Consider the following 17292-nt stretch of genomic DNA (forward strand, 5'->3'; position numbering starts at 1 on the left):
GTTCATTGCAGCTCTATTTACAATAGCCAGGACATGGAAGCAACCTAATTGTTCACTGACGGATGAATGGATAAAGAAGATGTGGCACATATACATATAATGGAATATTACTCAGCCATAAAAAGAAACGAAATTGAGTTATTTGTAGCGAGGTGGATGGACCTAGAGTCTGTCATACAGAGTGAAGTAAGTCAGAAAGAGAAAAACAAATACCATATGTTAACACATACATATGGAATCTAAAAAAAAAAAAAGGTTCTGAAGAACCTAGGGGCAGAACAGGAATAAAGACGCAGACATAGAGAATGGACTTGAGGACATGGGGAGGGGGAAGGGTAAGCTGCGACGAAGTGAGAGAGTGTCATGGACTTATAAATACTACCAAATGTAAAATAGATAGCTAGTGGGAAGCAGCCACATAGCACAGGGAGATCAGCTTGGTCCTCTGTGACCGCCTAGAGGGGTGGAATAGGGAGGGTGGGAGGGAGATGCAAGAGGGAGGAGATATGGGCATATATGTATATGTATAGCTGCTTCACTTTGTTATAAAGCAGAAACTAACACACCATTGTAAAGCAATTATACTTCAATAAAGATGTTAAAAAAACAATAAAAAAAACCCCAAACATGTTAAAAAAAAAAATCCAACCCCAAAACTACAAACTTGAAGTCATGTTTTATCATTTAGCAGCTTTTTAGAATTTTATGTATGAAAATATACTTATGGAACATAAATATTCTGCCGAAAAGTTTAAAATTTCAAATTATTACCACATAAAAATATTTAAAACTACAAATCCGGGCCTCCCTGGTGGCACAGTGGTTGGGAGTCCGCCTGCCGATGCAGGGGACACGGGTTCGTGCCCCAGTCCGGGAGGGTCCCGCATGCCGCGGAGCGGCTGGGCCCGTGAGCCATGGCCGCTGGGCCTGCGCGTCCGGAGCCTGTGCTCTGTTGTGGGAGAGGCCACAGCAGTGAGAGGCCAGCGTACTGCAAAAAAAAAAAGCACAAAAAAACCCCTACAAATCCAAGGTAAACACCAACTATGAAACATAATGCATATATGATGAATGACTAAATTACTGTGAGTCGTTGAAGGAGTAAATATATCAATTTAAATTAGGCATTATTTACTGAACATTCTCAAAGACCATTCAACATGGCTAAGAAGGCCAAATAAAGCTAGTTGGAACATAATCTCCTTAGGGACAATGACTTAAGGCAGCTCTGATCAATGTTGTATCCCCACCATCTAGAACAGTATCTGAAACACAGTAGGCACTCAATAATTTGTTGAACCAATGATGGAAAGCTAAAATCGCTTAAAGATCAATCATATCTTGCTTTTAAATACTGAGGCTGCAAACCTAAAGGTCTATCTTGCTTTAAATATTGAGACTGTATACATAAACTGCTGAACAAAATTAATTACTTCAAAATTATAGAGGGTTTGCTACTTTAGACAGCTCTGTAGTAAGTTCTTTTGAAAAATGAATAAACCAGCTCTCAATTTATGGAGTGCCTATGGTGCCAAACACTGTGAGGCATTTCACATTATTTTTCTTTTACAATCTCTCTCTCCAAAGTACCTTTCCTTACATACTTATTCATGCTATTGGGACTGATATTTTCCCAGTCATGGAAACTGGGAACTCTAGACTTTTGATTCCTTCCCTCACATTTCATGTAGCTATTAAGCTCATTACTAATCTTCTATAAGACATCCATAGTAGATGGATGTAGAAAAGTAGACTTTTCTACTATTGGATACTTTTTTTTTAAATTTTTATTTTATTTATTTTATTTTTGGCTGCGTTGGGTCTTTGTTGCTGTGTGCGGGCTTTCTCTAGCTGCAGCGAACGGGGCTACTCTTTGTTGCAGTGTGTGGACTTCTCATTGTCGTGGCTTCTCTTGTTGTGGAGTGTGGGCTCAGCAGTTGTGGTGCATGGGCTTAGTTGCTCTGGGGCATGTGGGATCTTCCTGGACCAGAGCTCGAACATGTGTCTCCTGCACTGGCAGGCGGATTCTTAAACACTGTGCCACCAAGGAAGCCCTGGATACTTTTTTTAGGTAAGCTTTAATGACCTCATACCTGACTCTCTGAAGTGGTTTTCTTGGTCTTTAGTTTCATCCCTATCAGCCTAGTCCTCCAAAAATGTTACTTTGTGTACAATGGCTAGCCTACTGCTACAGACAACAGAAAATTCTGTTTAGTAGGTTATTTTATACTCCCCATAATCCAGCCCCAATTTCTCTCTCTCTAAAGTTGTAGGAGAACTTTTTCTCTACCACTCATTCCACGTGGAAGACCATCATCTAGACTATCACTCCTGGTTTCTCTTCACCCTTTCACTTCCTCCTCCTTGGGGGGAAATGGGGACATCTGAATGGTGAGCACAGAAGGAAGACTAGGCAGGCCTGGCTCAACCCCTCCTCCTGTGGACAGGATGTATGCTGGTCTGCTTTTGGGGCTTGCTCTTGTGGGGGAAGGCCTGGGACTATCCAGCTATGTCAGAAATATTATGTTTAGGGGACTTCCCTGGTGGTCCAGTGGTTAAGAATCCACCTTTCAATGCAGGGGACATAGGTTCGATCCCTGGTGGGGAACTAAGATCCCACATGCCGTGCACTGTAACTACTGAGCCCCCAAGCTTCAACCAGAGAGCCCATGTGCCACAACTACAGAGCCCACGTGCTCTGGAGCCTGTGTGCCACAACTAGAGAGAAGCCCACGCACTGCAATGAAAGATCCCGCGTGCTGCAACAAAGATCCCATATGCCGCAACTAAGACCCGACACAGACAAAAATAAATAAAATAGTTTTTAGAAGTACTATGTTTAATTCTGGGGTAACATATTAGCAAGACCTCATGGCAGCTGGTCTTCATGCTCTCCAATCAGCTTATTAGAATTATAACTAACATTTTGGTATCTCATTTGCCTATCTCCTCTATCTTATTTCTTAATTTCTTCCATATTCAGGAGGAGAGGAAATCCCAACATCTAATATTGTATCTCATTTGCTAGAATAATTCTGGTCAAAAGTCTATACAAAACTGAATACAAAATTTGCTTTGAAGTTTTAGCTCATGTTATATTTCTTTTCTAAAATGCCCTCACCTCATCTTTGTCATAACCTTCTTTCCATTTCTAGACATAGTTCAAATGCTCCTCAGTGTAAAACAATCTGTCTCAAATCAGAGATCTCTTTCTTTTCCAATTTTTCTCCACTATTCACCTGTATTTTTCACTCACTGTTATCCAACGGAGCTATTTTTTTTTTTTTTTTGCGGTACGCGGCCTCTCACTGTTGTGGCCTCTCCCGTTGCGGAGCACAGGCTCAGACACGCAGGCTCAGCGGCCATGGCTCACAGGCCCAGCTGCTCCGCGGCATGTGGGATCTTCCCGGACCGGGGCACAAACCCGTGTCCCCTGCATCGGCAGGCGGACTCATCTTCCCAGACCGGGGCACAAACCCGTGTCCCCTGCATCGGCAGGCAGACTCTCAACCACTACGCCACCAGGGAAGCCCTAAGTAATCTTTTAAATGTCAATGTCCTCTTTCTCCAACCAAAGTTTCAGCTTGCAGGGAGTCTTATTAAACATCTCTTTATTGTTAGCATAGCACCTCGGGCATGAAGTAATCCAAAGTTCAATGCTGCTGCTGCTGCTTTTCAACCCAGCTCTCAATCTCTTGTTCCTTGCGCTTACTGTCTTCTGTGTTTAGGGATGTGAGCAAGATTAGCTAACCAATGTCCAAATATCAAAAAAAGATGCAGTGAGAGAAAGACCAAGAAGTGAGGTACAGACCAAAGAGGGAAAAAAGTGACACCTGGGCACAACATTTAGTATATTAAAAGAGACAAATATCCAAAGAGAGAGACATCAGCTAATTATGACCTGTTCATACTGAAACCCCCAAACTATTTTCTCCATGGCCTAGGTAAAACAGAATGATCTGTGCACAGATTTATATTATGATCATAAAGAAATTATGTAAAAGCTAAACCAGGGAAGCAAAAGGACATTTTATTTCTCAATATTTAGTGCTTCTTTGATCACATGTAATAATTTATTTAAAAGAAAATTTTAAATGCTATCTTACTTATATCAATAGTAATAATATAGTATGATTGCAACAGGGCTGCAATTAGCAACCTACAACAATACACTGGGAATTACCTTCATTTCTCCTTCTTCTACAACCAACTGCCAATTGGCATCTCCACCTACATCCTGTAATGAGTAAGTCATATGGTTCTGCACCATCTCTTCAACCTTAAAAAGAAAAATAGAGCCATAAGAATCCTCCTCCAATTAACAGCTATGTCATAATCTCTAAAACAGAATGGTATTCAGTTTACTTCAGTTCAGAAATGATGTTCTTAGAAAGCTAAGCAACCAAATGCACAAAGGTTAGTAGGTTTTATATAGTGTTGAAGAGTTTTAGTCCACATTCCAGATATCATATCCAGGTTAATGACAGGAAGGAGAAATGCGGGGAAGGAAGGTGCTTCACTCTAATAACATATTGGCCTAATGCGCATCAAGTGACCAAAAAAATAATTATTCCTTCATCATAAAATGCATCCTTACAGAGATAATGTCTTAAAGCATAAAATCATGGAACATTAAGGGTAAAAGGGGCACAAAGAGATGACCTAGTCCAATGTTCCTATATTAAGACTATATAGAGATATTAGAAAGCTCGTTATTTGTCAAGACTTCTCTACAAAAAGGTAAGAAGATTTTTGTTATTTCACTGATAAGCTCCTCTTTTATCATGAATATAAGCCAACTTAAAAAATAACCAATCCCTCTACATATTTGATTCCAATTTCATTGGTCTAAACTCTTTTAGGGACAATGCTAATAATCATACACACAAAGATTTGCAAATTATCACCTTTTATTAATAGTTCATTCTTTCTAAATTTCTAACTAAATTTCTTACTAAATTTCTTTTACTAAATTTAAATTGCAACCTCTGCTTTTAACTATCAAATTACCCCTACCCATTTTTTATAAGCAAATAAGGTCAAACAGTTCACACTCCCACAATCCTCAATCAGATTTATTGGTAAGATTTCATTTAAGTGTTCTTTGGAAACCTTCCTATTATGAAACATATTTTTAAACAGAACTGAAGTGACAGAAAGATCATCTCTGAAGGACCTGGCACCTTTACCATCTACACATAGACACTTAGTTTCTAAGTTCTATTTTCTAAACTTTTACTCATAATTTTGTTTTACCTAGTAATATTATTAAGAGAAGGCAGAAAAGAGTTGAAAAATATGCATATTATATACTTCAATTTTAAGATTTATTCCTAAGTTTAATTACTTATTTTACATAAAGTCTATTGCATTTGTCAGGGAAACATAAGAACCAGGTTTACATGTGTTTTAAAATAAATACATGAATGCTTTGGGAGCAGAGATCTGAAAATTATTCACCCTGGGGATATAATTTTTCTACACAAAAGGATGTTATCAATATGTTATTGTGATGTGTAAACCAAGTTTTCTGGATTTCAGAATGCAATTTTGGTTACTGAAAGTAGTTATGGCTTTAAGTATCTCTTTAATTGGCAATGATCACCAGAGAAGTTTTTGATAAAATGATTATGAGGAAATTCTACAATCTAGTTTCGTACTAAATAAACATTACATAATATATTATTTCTTTATTCATAACCTTTAATGTGAATGGTGCTGGGTTAGAGACTTGAAAAAAATTTTAAAACATGACTACTAGTACCTCTATAATTTTATAAAGGCTTAATTAGAAAACATAACTTCAGAGGCTGACTGGAAAAAACCTTTGTGCATCTAAAATTTTGAAATCTGCTTTGAGAGGGTAAGGATGACTAATGTAGGACTCCAAGTTACAAATAATACATACAAAACGTATTTTATTACCAAAAGACGAAGAACAAAGGAAGTCCCAGTTAGTATGCATAAATAAAGCCTCAACAGTAGCGCTGGCTTGATTCATTTGTCTGTGTCACATCATGATTGGGAAAAGTTTTTTATGATTTTTAGATCCCAAGATCTTAAAAAATCTTCAGATCTGAATACGTATGTACTTTTAGGTAGGACACTGGAGTTAAGAACACCCATATTTATTATGAGATTAGAGGCAGAAAGAAATGTTTCCCCCTAATAGGCCCTACTTTAAATGGATTACTTGTGAAAGAAGAATGTTAAGGATTTTATTCTGCTAAAAAACAAAGAGAGTTCTGTATAAAAAACCTTTAGTGCCATTTAGCTCTTTTGTTGAAAAATATTGCAGGTAATTGTGTTTCTGTTTAGGAGATTATTCCTAAATTAGTTATTTCAAGTGTTTGAAAAACAAGGTGTTTTTGATTTATGCTTCAGCGCAAATAGAAACCAGATTCCACAAATATAAATTGATAGAAGGTAACTTAAGTTTGAAACAATGTACAGTAAATGCATTCAACATTGTCTTTCTAGATAGATGAAAGAATAGTTACCACTGCATCTATGGAAAAGTTTTCAGTCTTTTGTCCTCATTTATTTCCTTAAGAGGGCTTGAAAAAGTCCAACAGAGAAACAAACAAGATGTATTCAGTACTGTGCTCCTAGGAAATTAATGAAACTATCGAAGTACCCAATTACTGTACTAACCCAGTCTGCAAAGCCTTCATCAAGGAATCTTTATCCATTATGGTATATTCCCTGAGGTAATAACATTAAGGTTAAAAAGAAAGATGATACTGGTAAAATTTCACTATTATGAATTTTATGTTAAAATATGCAGTAGCCAATGTTTCTATAGGGGCAATGACCTGGGCACATGTGACCACACTCACATTTCAGATATAAACCTAAAGATGCTCCATTTACTGTTTTCAGTTACGACTCTACATCAAAAATAAGTGGGAAACTAGGGACCATTAATTGGATGACAAGAATAAACATATGCCAAATTTTCTACCTTATCAGGTTCAAAATTTGATTACTAGAAAATGTTACTAGAAACATCTATCACTTAAAAAAAAAAGGCTGAATTTTACACTAAGCATAATTTCAGGAATCATGCCCTTGATTTTTTTGCACCTTACATACAGCATCTTCATACCAAATGAACTATGAAAAAACTGAAGACAAAACAGATTTGAAATAGAAGGTGATGGCACTCCAATTCTTACCTTTTCTTTCACTTCACATTTGAATCACTCAGTATGCCATTTTAGGAGGCTAGATCTAATTGGATCTTTCTAATATTATTAATATAGAAACTTTAATAGAAAAGTGTCCTTTGATGGTACAACAAAATTGTATTGAACAAAAGTCTCAGAAGGGCTCAAACAGAGCTTGGATCTCTTTTTCTTACCCATGTGAAAGGAATACAACTATGCTTATTGTTACAGGGTCATAAAGGGATCTGTTGGATACAATAATTTATTAATAACAAATTAACAGTGTACTGTTAACCCAAAAGAAAAATGGTCAAGGACATGAATAGCCAATTCACTGAAAAATGCAATTAGCCGAGAAGAAAAATAACACTTTTATTCTATCAGATTGGCAAATATTAACTGAATAATAATATTCAGTGTCAGTATAGCAAAAGAAAACTGACCTGGGAGTGTAGCTGGTTCAACTTTTCTAATGAACAGTTTGGCAATAAGAATAAAAAACTTGGGTGTGTGCATGGCCTTTGTCCTAAAAATTCTACTTCTAGAAATATATTCTAAGGAAATAATTGGATAAGTGTACAAAGATGTACATACAAGGATGCTGTATTTACAAGGACGCCCATGTAGCACTATTTATTAAATAACAGAGACTAACTGAAAATAAACTAAATGTTCAATATTAGGTGAGTAGGTAAATCTAGTATTCATATCCATACAAGGAGATCTAGACCTATATTTACTGATGGGAACATGGGCCTAATTACATGTGTGCTTTAAAAAAACAAAACAGCTAGTTACAAAACAGTATATATAGAATTACCTACTTTGGTAGAAAGAAACAATTACTAAGGTGTGTGTAATCAATATGTGACTGATTTTATTTAATTTACATATATGTGGAAAAAGGATATGCATAAGAATATTAATAGTGATCTAGTAATTTTATTTACTTTCTAGTTCAGCTAAATTAGCATTCTATTACTTATACTGATACAATAAAAAAGGGAGGGGTAAAATAAATAATTACCACAACAATGATGTTACTATGCACAAAAGTGGGAAAAAGCTTTACGCAGAATTGTTTTTGCAATGGTGATGCTCATCATATATTAACCCACAGATGTACTACCCACCCTTTGATTTTCTTTTTTTCTTTCCCCCAACTAAGGATGCTTTTTATTTCCCTTTGATTTTTGACATGACATCTTTAGGTGGTAACTGTTATAGAAATAAATGTGGCCAAGAAGATCCATTTATAAATCTAAGTCCTTCCTACTTTCTATACACTTTCATTGAGAGCTACTTCATTTCCAACATCTGTCCATCAGACAGATACAGATTCACGTGTTGCTAGTAATTTCCTAGTAGAGTCACATATTTTATTTGAAGTTATTTTCAGGGAATCTCTCAGTTCTACATTTAAGTATCTTACTCAAGCAGGACTATGACCATTATTTCAACAAGAACAAAACAATCATGAGCCAAGACTTATAAGTAGATAGCAAAGCCAAATTAATCAACAGTTAACTGCCAGAGCCCAAGTCTGCTAATGACAACAAATACTTTAGCAAGGAAAATAAATACTTGAAGACCTCAATGCTGTTTTCCTTCATTTCCTCTTCTGGAATATAAAACAGTAGAATAATCAAAAGTTTAAAAACAGAATCGGATCAATAACAAACATCATACATTAGAAAAAAAATACTAGAAAGATTTTTCTCAACTTATACACAAAAGTTACACAAAAAATTAGGTAAAGAAGCTACAATTTGACAGTCTTATAAAAATGTGGACACCTGCTTCTCAGTGATAGTTCACCTGTATTCAAAGGCTTTTGGCTGTTTTATATATCTCTATAGCTAAGGCCCAGGTCTGGGTTCTGAAGCCCTAATTCTTAGGCACCTATCAGCGGCTCAAATTCTTTTCTTGCTCTCATTACATTTTAAAAAATTTATAGCCTGTATATTTCTATATTTTAAGGGAAAATGGTGACCAGTACTGATGTCTTTTAGTCTGTTAATTTATTATTTTAATGCAAGGTGGAGCTTAATTAAGAATAAACCAAAGTCTCCCAATATAATCTAGTTTGGTCAATGATTTATTGTGAGTATAAGTCACTATGTTAAAAGCATACGTAAATGAATGAGCAATAGGTAAGAAATACTGTAATAAATCTGGCTAAGGGTAATTTCTGATGAGGAACTGATGCATCTCTTTCCCAAAAATGTTCAAGGAAAAAAAAACTACAAAAGTCAGAAAAAAATTTAAGTCTTAAACTTAATTTTCTTATTTATTACATAGTTGAAAACTAATGTAAATTTTATTTGTATGCCTGTTTTAAACTGACTTAAAAATTTTTTTATTGGAACACTCTGATAGAGAAAAAATAATGTAGATAATTTTGATTAGCTCAAAGAAATAATATTATAATGATAAAAGCTCACTTACTGAGCACTTACTACATGCTAGGTTCTAGCTCTATCACATTCCTAGCTAGATGACAGAAGCAAAGCACAGAGGAGTTAGAAAAGTTGTCAAACATCATGCAGGAAACCGGATTTAAACTTGGTCATTTTGACTACACAGCTCAGGTTCTTAACATACTATGACATATTGCAATCCAAGAAAATGCAAACACCATAAAAATACAAAGTTGAATGGCAAATATGTGAAGATTAAAAAAAATTTTTTAACCTAATGCTGATGCTAAAAAAATATTCCTCCATTGATACTTTGATTTTATTATGAGGGCAGAGACTGCAAGCATCCAGCTTCCTGTCCTACATTCCTAACCCGTGCTGATACTAAATAATTTAAAATCAATTTCCATAGATTTATCATATGGACTGGAATACTCATTTCCAGGGATAATTTGCCAAAGCAAAACGCAACCTGTTCCATGAAGCTTAGTATAATGGTAATGAGACAAATTTTACTTAAAAAATTATTTCCCTGTTGAAAATATTATGAGATATTTTAAATTAGGTTAGAAGTAAGGCTTGAAACCTGCTTTAATGCTATAACATATCCTATAGACCATGTCCACAAAAGTTGCTGAATCCTGTCTGAAGAAACAGATATCACAGGATAGTTAAAAACCAGGTACCTTCTATTCGTTTCAATTCAATTTGAAATCTTTCAGGAGTATCTCCTATATGGCGAAATTCCAAGCTATTCACAATAGAGGATACAAAGGGCACATGCAAGCCTGACAGAGGAACTATTTAGCAGATAAGGAAGGCTTTCTTTAATGCTTGATGTTACTATTTAAAATTCAAAACCAAAACAAGTGGCCTAACCAAAAGATTTCTAGGAACTGGGAAAGCAGGCTGAAATATAGCACAGAAAGTCTCAAGTCCACTCTATACATTCATACAGTACCTGGGAGCTGAATCTGTGAACATCGTCAGAGGCACTGACTAGATCAATGGAAGACATGGAGGAAGAGCGACTATAGGGCTACCAGAGACAGACAAAGAAAAAACCAAGTAATCAGAACAAAGGCACAACAGAGCATTCAGTACCAACTTCCAAACACAAGATAAAGAAAGAGAGAACAAAGCACTATATGAAACAAGCTCAGCAGCAAGTGCTGACTTCATGCACCTATTATGTGTTATGCTCCAAAATCGAATGCAGTGCTTCCAATAATACAAAATAATACCACTTAACCCCAAAAGAAAAAGAGATCTAATATCACTGGCTATGCTTCTGGTTAACTATTTTGGACAAGCCACTCCCTATTCCCCCACCCTTCTTTCCCCCTTAAATAAAAAAGAAAGAACATTATGTTCAGAAGATTTCTAACAGTTCTGGAGGATGCATATGGAAGAAAACATGTAATACCAAAAAATCTCATTACTTAAATTCAAGAAAAGGAAAAAGACTTTATATAACAGGATAGTTTCATCAACAGTGAAGAAAAATATAGCATACACTTTTAGTAAACTGTGACATTAGCTTACCTTTTGGACAAATCTATGAGTCCCCACAGAAGAAAAGGCATCTCCAGATGGCATTGAAGTAGGCCAATGTAACCTGACCTTTTCACTCTGTGACTAAGAAAACATATAATGTTAAATGGGAAGGTTTCGAAGTGTATGTTGCAGCTTCAGAATGGATAATATAACATTTAATTACTGAACACTTTAGTTCTTATAAATATTTGAATTATGAAGTTACTCTAAAGATACAAAGATACAAGCCTTGCCAAATCTTGACACTTCATGTATCCCAATTTTCTTCTTTTGGATTCCGTAGACACTACCAAGGATTAGTTCTTTTATTTTTGCTCCCGGTCAGAATTTCCAATACCAGCACGCACCATTTACCATGCATGAATCAACCTTAACACTGCTACCAAAATAATTTTCTTATCCAAACTCTGGCCAAATTATTCCAATCATTCCACATCATCAGGGCCTTGGAGGGCTGTATTATTTGAACCAATAATCATTGTTTGCTTCAGTTATGTTCAAAAGAACATATCATGTATATCTTTGTCTCCTTTCCATGAAGGTATTCTGCCTTCATCCCATCACCTCACTCTTGTTAAGCTGCCACTTAACCTCTTGCCTCCTTCTCAGCTTGCCTAGTTTCTTCTCACTTGTTCAATAAATATTTACTAAATATACTGTACCAGAAACTATGCTGTATTGTGTGTGTGATTATCTTTGTCATATCAACGTGCCTGGCTCTTAGGCAAAGAAAATCATGGTCTATTTAATGACTTGTTTTTATCTACTAGAGTGTCAGGAATAGACTGATATTTATAAGTTGATCGCCCTGTGAATATTTCTTTTTTCTAAAGCATACAGAAGTTTTTATTGATTCTCTTCAACTCCAACTCAACCACCATATTGATACTCAGTGGGGGAGCATTTTAGAGCCAGAAGGGATGACCTGAATCATCTTGTCCAACTCCTTGTTTCACAGATTAGAAAACCAAGGCCCAGAGGATTTAAGTGATATGTTTAGAGCTACACAGTTACTGGCAAAACTAAGACTAACTTGTCTTGACCTCACAGTTTGCTATTCTTCACGAAATAACACATCTTAGATTAAAACAAAAGCGAAAACACAGTGAAGGGGGGAAAAAAAAACCCACCCAAAACACCCTAAAAAACCAAATACAATGATGCTATTTCAGATATTTTTGGCATCCAAAACTAGACCTTATTTAGGAACTGAAAGTTCTATTGAGTGCTGTGTAGCATCTTTTGGGTATAAAAAATGGGCAATAAGCTTTTATAAATTAATGTGACAAACTTTTCATCACTGATAAAAAACAGGGGAAAAATAAGCATGAAAAGCAAACAGCCACTATTGCAGATGACTTACCCTCAGATAGATAGATCAGTAAATGGGCATAATAGCCATGACTGCCCTAGCAATCAGAGGGAATAAACAAGCCAATTCTTCTATGCAAGTTAATTTGTAGTATAAAACTGATACACATATGATTTACTTGCAAGATGCTTAAATTCATCTTTAAGTACCATCTAGTGGTAATATATGGTAACTGCATTGTTGCAGAATTAAAGGTAAAGGATCAAATTAATCTTGAAACTAGAGTTAAAGGATTTTAGAAATGCCTTCCTTCAATTTCCACAGAAGGAGCTGGGTATAACTGCTGTGAATTTAATGATGAAAAAACATTGAGCAAAGTTAAAAGTGAGGAAGTAATTAAGGTGAAGGTAGTGAAAGCAATAAATGAGTTAATAATAAAAACTGAATGGTACTAACATAGAAGAAAAATAAATTCTTGGTCATCTTCCTTTTGAATTCATATGGCACTTGGTGGTGAAGAGAAATTCAAAGAGACTGTTTTACTCAGAGCCAATATATACTTTGTATTAACAGAATGATAATAGGTTGGATACTTCAAGGGGAACAGGCAGAATATTTCCATTTAATTTCATGTTAATTATGCATGCTTGCTTTAAACAATCATTAGTCTTCTTTCTATTGCTCGGAAATTGGTCAATAAAGTGACTTATAAAGATTCTTCTACGTTTGTGACTCACTGTAGACGAGAGTTCATTTTTAGGTTATTAGGATCATGATTTCAAATTCTATTTATATGAATAACATACATCAAGGATTTTTAATAATATACATACCTGTTCTTCTATTTTATCTTGTCTGTCAAGAGCAGCTTCAACAGCATCAAAGAACTCTTCCTCATTAATCAAACTGTTTGGGCCTTCCTATTCAGACATACAGGGGAAAAAAAAGCTGTTGATTCAAGAAAATAGAAAACACTGATAACCCTGGCATTAACTCTAGGAGAAAGTTGAAAAGTGAGCTGACAAACATTTCTGAATCAGTTAGTACACTAGGTAATATTATCACAAAGATGAACAACATATTGCTCTGTGCAAAATCAGTGCACAGAGTGTTACAATTAATTCACTCACTCAGTACTCAAATACTTACTGTATATTGACCGACACTGTGTTAGGGCAATAATCTAGAGCAGGGGGTTGGTGAACTATGGCCTGTGGGTCAATTCTAGTCTACTGCCTACTTTCAGAATGGGCTTTAAGCTCAGAATTTCATTTTTAAATGGCTGGGAAACAATAACAACATTTCATGGGGAATTCCCTGGTAGTCCAGTGGTTAGGACTCTGCGCTTTCACTGCTGAGGGCCCGGGTTCAATCCCTGGTCAGGGAACTAAGATCCCACAAGCTGAGTGGCATGGCCAAAAGGAAAAAGTAAAAAAAAAAAAAAAAATTCATGACATGTGGGAATTATATGAATTTTAAATAAAGCTTTATTGGAATATAATCATGTTCATTCATGTATTGTTTATATCTGTTTTCATGGTACAGTGACAGAGCTGAGTACCTGTGACTTGAGGACTTATCGACGGAAACCATATAAAATTGCAGGAAGGTTTTAAGTACAAAGTTGCAGATCTATAGCCAATGAGAAGTACAGACAGGGCTTCTGAGGGGAACCTTCCTATAAGCAAAGACAATAATATCACAGAGAAAAAAAAGTTGAACTGATGCTTGAAAGCCTGCTTAGAATGGTAGAGCAGTGGTTCTCAATCACTTGGGGAACTGCCTGGGGAACCTGTTAAAATGAAAATTCCCAGGCCCCCATTCCCAGAAATTACTTTTCAGTAGGTCTTGGGTGGAACCAGGAATATGCGTGTTTAATAAGTCCTCCAAGTAGTTCTAATGCAAGTAGAACCTCAGCTGTATCAGAAGATAAAAATATAAAGAATAATAGCAAAATGGAAACAAGCAAGCTATGTGTGTATCTTGCTGTGTTAAAACAAATTTAAGTGGACTATAAGTGGAACAATAGCTTTGTTGGGGCCCAGAGTAGACTACCCCAAAATGTGCCTCAGTGGCACATTGATTATTTTGAATTAAGGTTACTCAAGAAATGGCCAGTGCAAGAGGGACACTCTGACACTCCTGTCTCCCTGAAAGCAGGAAACAAATCTCATGTGAAATGTGTATTCCCTGCATCTGGAGGTAGGACAACATTATTGTCAAAGATAAGGAATCTGGTCTGAGAAGCACGAAACCTATATAAACAAATCTTGTTACATTTTAAATTTACTACTCCAAGTCCAAACTCTGTTTAGATTCTTCACTAATTGGGCACCCCAAACCTAAGTTTCTTTGCCCTCACAACTTTGTTGTTTCTTTGTTGAGAGTAAAAAACCTGCCTGCTTTGGCCACTGTTTTGGTCCCATTTCTGTGGGACCCACACACACATGAATTAAAATTTGTTTTTCTCCTATTAATCTATCTTGTGTCCATTTTATTATTAGTCCAGTCACAAGAACTCAAGAGGGGCAGAGGGGGAAATATCCCTCTCTACAGCAGCTTCATATTACTATTAAACTTGAGGCAGGAGATAGATGGGCCCCTGGGGCAAACAGCTGGAGTTTGTTCTCTGTGGATACTCTATGATGAAAATAGGAGGAGGAGGCTGGGACCTGCCCAGATAGAAGATAAGAGAACACATATTTCTCATTCTTGAAGTCAGGAGACCTCCCTGACTACACATGCACAGAAAGGCTCCTTGGAGGTCAAAAAGGGAGGGGGCGCCACCCCATAGTAAATGATGCTAACTACCCATAGGCCTCTTCAGTAGAATCTATCTCGGCTAAGAGATGTGCATGCACACATGGGAGGATCCTGAGACATACCAAATACGGACTCTGAACCAGGCAAATCAAAATGATTGGCCAAAGGAAACCGGGAAGAAACGCCCCATATAAGTGATTCAAACTACCACGAGGGCGTGACTCTCTGAGTCTGCCCGTGTGTCTATCCACACGTACTGTATACTCTTTTCTTCCTCCTAATAAACACTTTACTTGTTTCACTACTTTCCGTCTTTGTGGGAATTCTTTTATGCAAAGCTGAAGGGCCAGGGCCTTGTCACTGACCACTGGTCTAGTGGCTAGGATTTGGTGCTCTCACCACCGTAACCCGACCTTAATCTCTGGCTGGGAACCGAAACCCTGCTTCAAGCGTCTGCAAGCTGAGGCCACCTGAGATCAAACTGAAGGCTGAAAAGGCAGGCTTGGGTTTAAGTTCCCCCAATTTTTAAATATACAAAATAAGACACGTGGACAATTGTGGGTCTGTCTGGAATAAATCCCAAGTCGTCACTACTCCATTAAAAAGTATGAAGCAACATCATCCCTGCGCTGCCACAACCTGGGGCCACACAAGAAGAGAGGGAAGAACTATGCTGTAATGCTCCTGTCATTTCGCACAGGCATATCAGAAATCTTGATTCAATGTAGTAGTTCTTGTAGAGTTATGGGGATCCCTCAAAAGTCACTTCAAACCACACCCCCCCCAAAACTTTTAATTTAACTACAACACACATACAGAACAGTACACATCTTGATGAATTACCATTAAGTGAATATAACTGCAGGGGAGCAAAACGTACCACCCCAAAATGTCTCTTTGGCATGTGGATTATTTTGAGCTAAAAACAATTAAGGCCCAAAAGACTCAGGAAGAAACTTTGACCTTCCCCTCTCACTGCCTAAAAAAATTTTAGATAGAGGGTCTGTTCCTGGAATAGAGCTATCACTAGAGATACGTGCGAAGAATATTGGCTAGGTGTTATGGGGAAAACTCAGCAGGGTCTAGAGACCAGAGCCTACTGTGTGTCCCACTGTTTCTGCATGGCCCAGCAAACATTTGTTTACCAAACATTTGCATTCCCATCTTCCTGTGAATTGTCTTACACCTCTTTTAAGTTCCAAACCACTACGCCCATATTTTCTTTTGTCTTTAGCTGAAGATGGTATTTAAAGTGAGGGTTTCAGTCATTTTATTGAGTTACTCAGTTTTCCTGGATCTCTCCCACATATACATATTATTAAACTTTGATTTTCTGTTAATCTGCCTCACGTCAATTTAATTCTTAGATGAGCCAGAAGAACATAGAAGGGTAGAGGAAAATTTATTCCTCCCTGACATAACCATCTAATGACCAGCTGGATCATGAAAGAGTCCTGAAGGACTCCCTTTATAAAGCCAAAACATTTCAGACACTTAAATGACAGCAGTATCACTTTGGTCTCTGCTGATATGAGAAAAATATAAAATACCCCAAATCTCTTCTGAACTCAAACATATTTTCTAATGATTTAAAAATTCTATTGATCATAACCACATCTACTCTTTAAAAAATTGTAATACTCATTCAATCTATTCAATTACATCAGAGTCTCAGGAGTTTACCAATTGGGAACTACAGCGTTAAAAATCTGAGGGAGAACTAAAGTAATTGGAATAGATTTTCCTTTATTAAAAAACTTAAAGAGACACTTTTATCTCGTCACGCTTACCAAAGAAAAGAGCTATTTATTGCTGAATCTATGGGACACTTCATAGTCTTTATCTACTTGCCCTAATTATTAGCAACATTTCTTATGTTAATGACTCTCTTTGGAGCCATCTTTCCCCTGGGAGTCTTAATTTCCCAGTTCCTCTCTAAGTAAGCACTGTTCTTTGGGTTCCAGGGCAGGCGCCTCCTCTGTCTACCCCTTAAACATGAGTGCTCCTTAGGGTTCCACACTTGCTCTCCCCACAGCATTCTTACTCATTTCTGTGACTTCAGTCATCTTCTGAT

General features: G+C 36.7%; 1 protein-coding gene across 2 annotated transcripts in view; it reads right to left on the bottom strand.

Moving 5' to 3' along the window:
* Positions 1-17292, bottom strand: part of COL4A3BP (collagen type IV alpha 3 binding protein) — a 126803-nt gene that overhangs the window by 15072 nt on the left and 94439 nt on the right. The window contains exons 10-13 of one of the 2 annotated variants that reach the window (XM_029216340.1): positions 13289-13375; positions 11132-11224; positions 10548-10625; positions 4181-4276 (exon numbers count right to left, since the gene is read on the bottom strand). In XM_029216340.1, the coding sequence (XP_029072173.1) occupies positions 4181-4276; positions 10548-10625; positions 11132-11224; positions 13289-13375 (354 nt within the window). The remainder of the gene's footprint in view (positions 1-4180; positions 4277-10547; positions 10626-11131; positions 11225-13288; positions 13376-17292) is intronic. The other variant, XM_029216339.1, reaches the window with a different exon arrangement.

This window comes from Monodon monoceros, unplaced genomic scaffold (genome assembly GCF_005190385.1).
Source record: "Monodon monoceros isolate NGI ecotype Baffin Bay Population unplaced genomic scaffold, NGI_Narwhal_1 Super_Scaffold_12, whole genome shotgun sequence".
Taxonomy (NCBI): Eukaryota; Metazoa; Chordata; class Mammalia; order Artiodactyla; family Monodontidae; genus Monodon; species Monodon monoceros.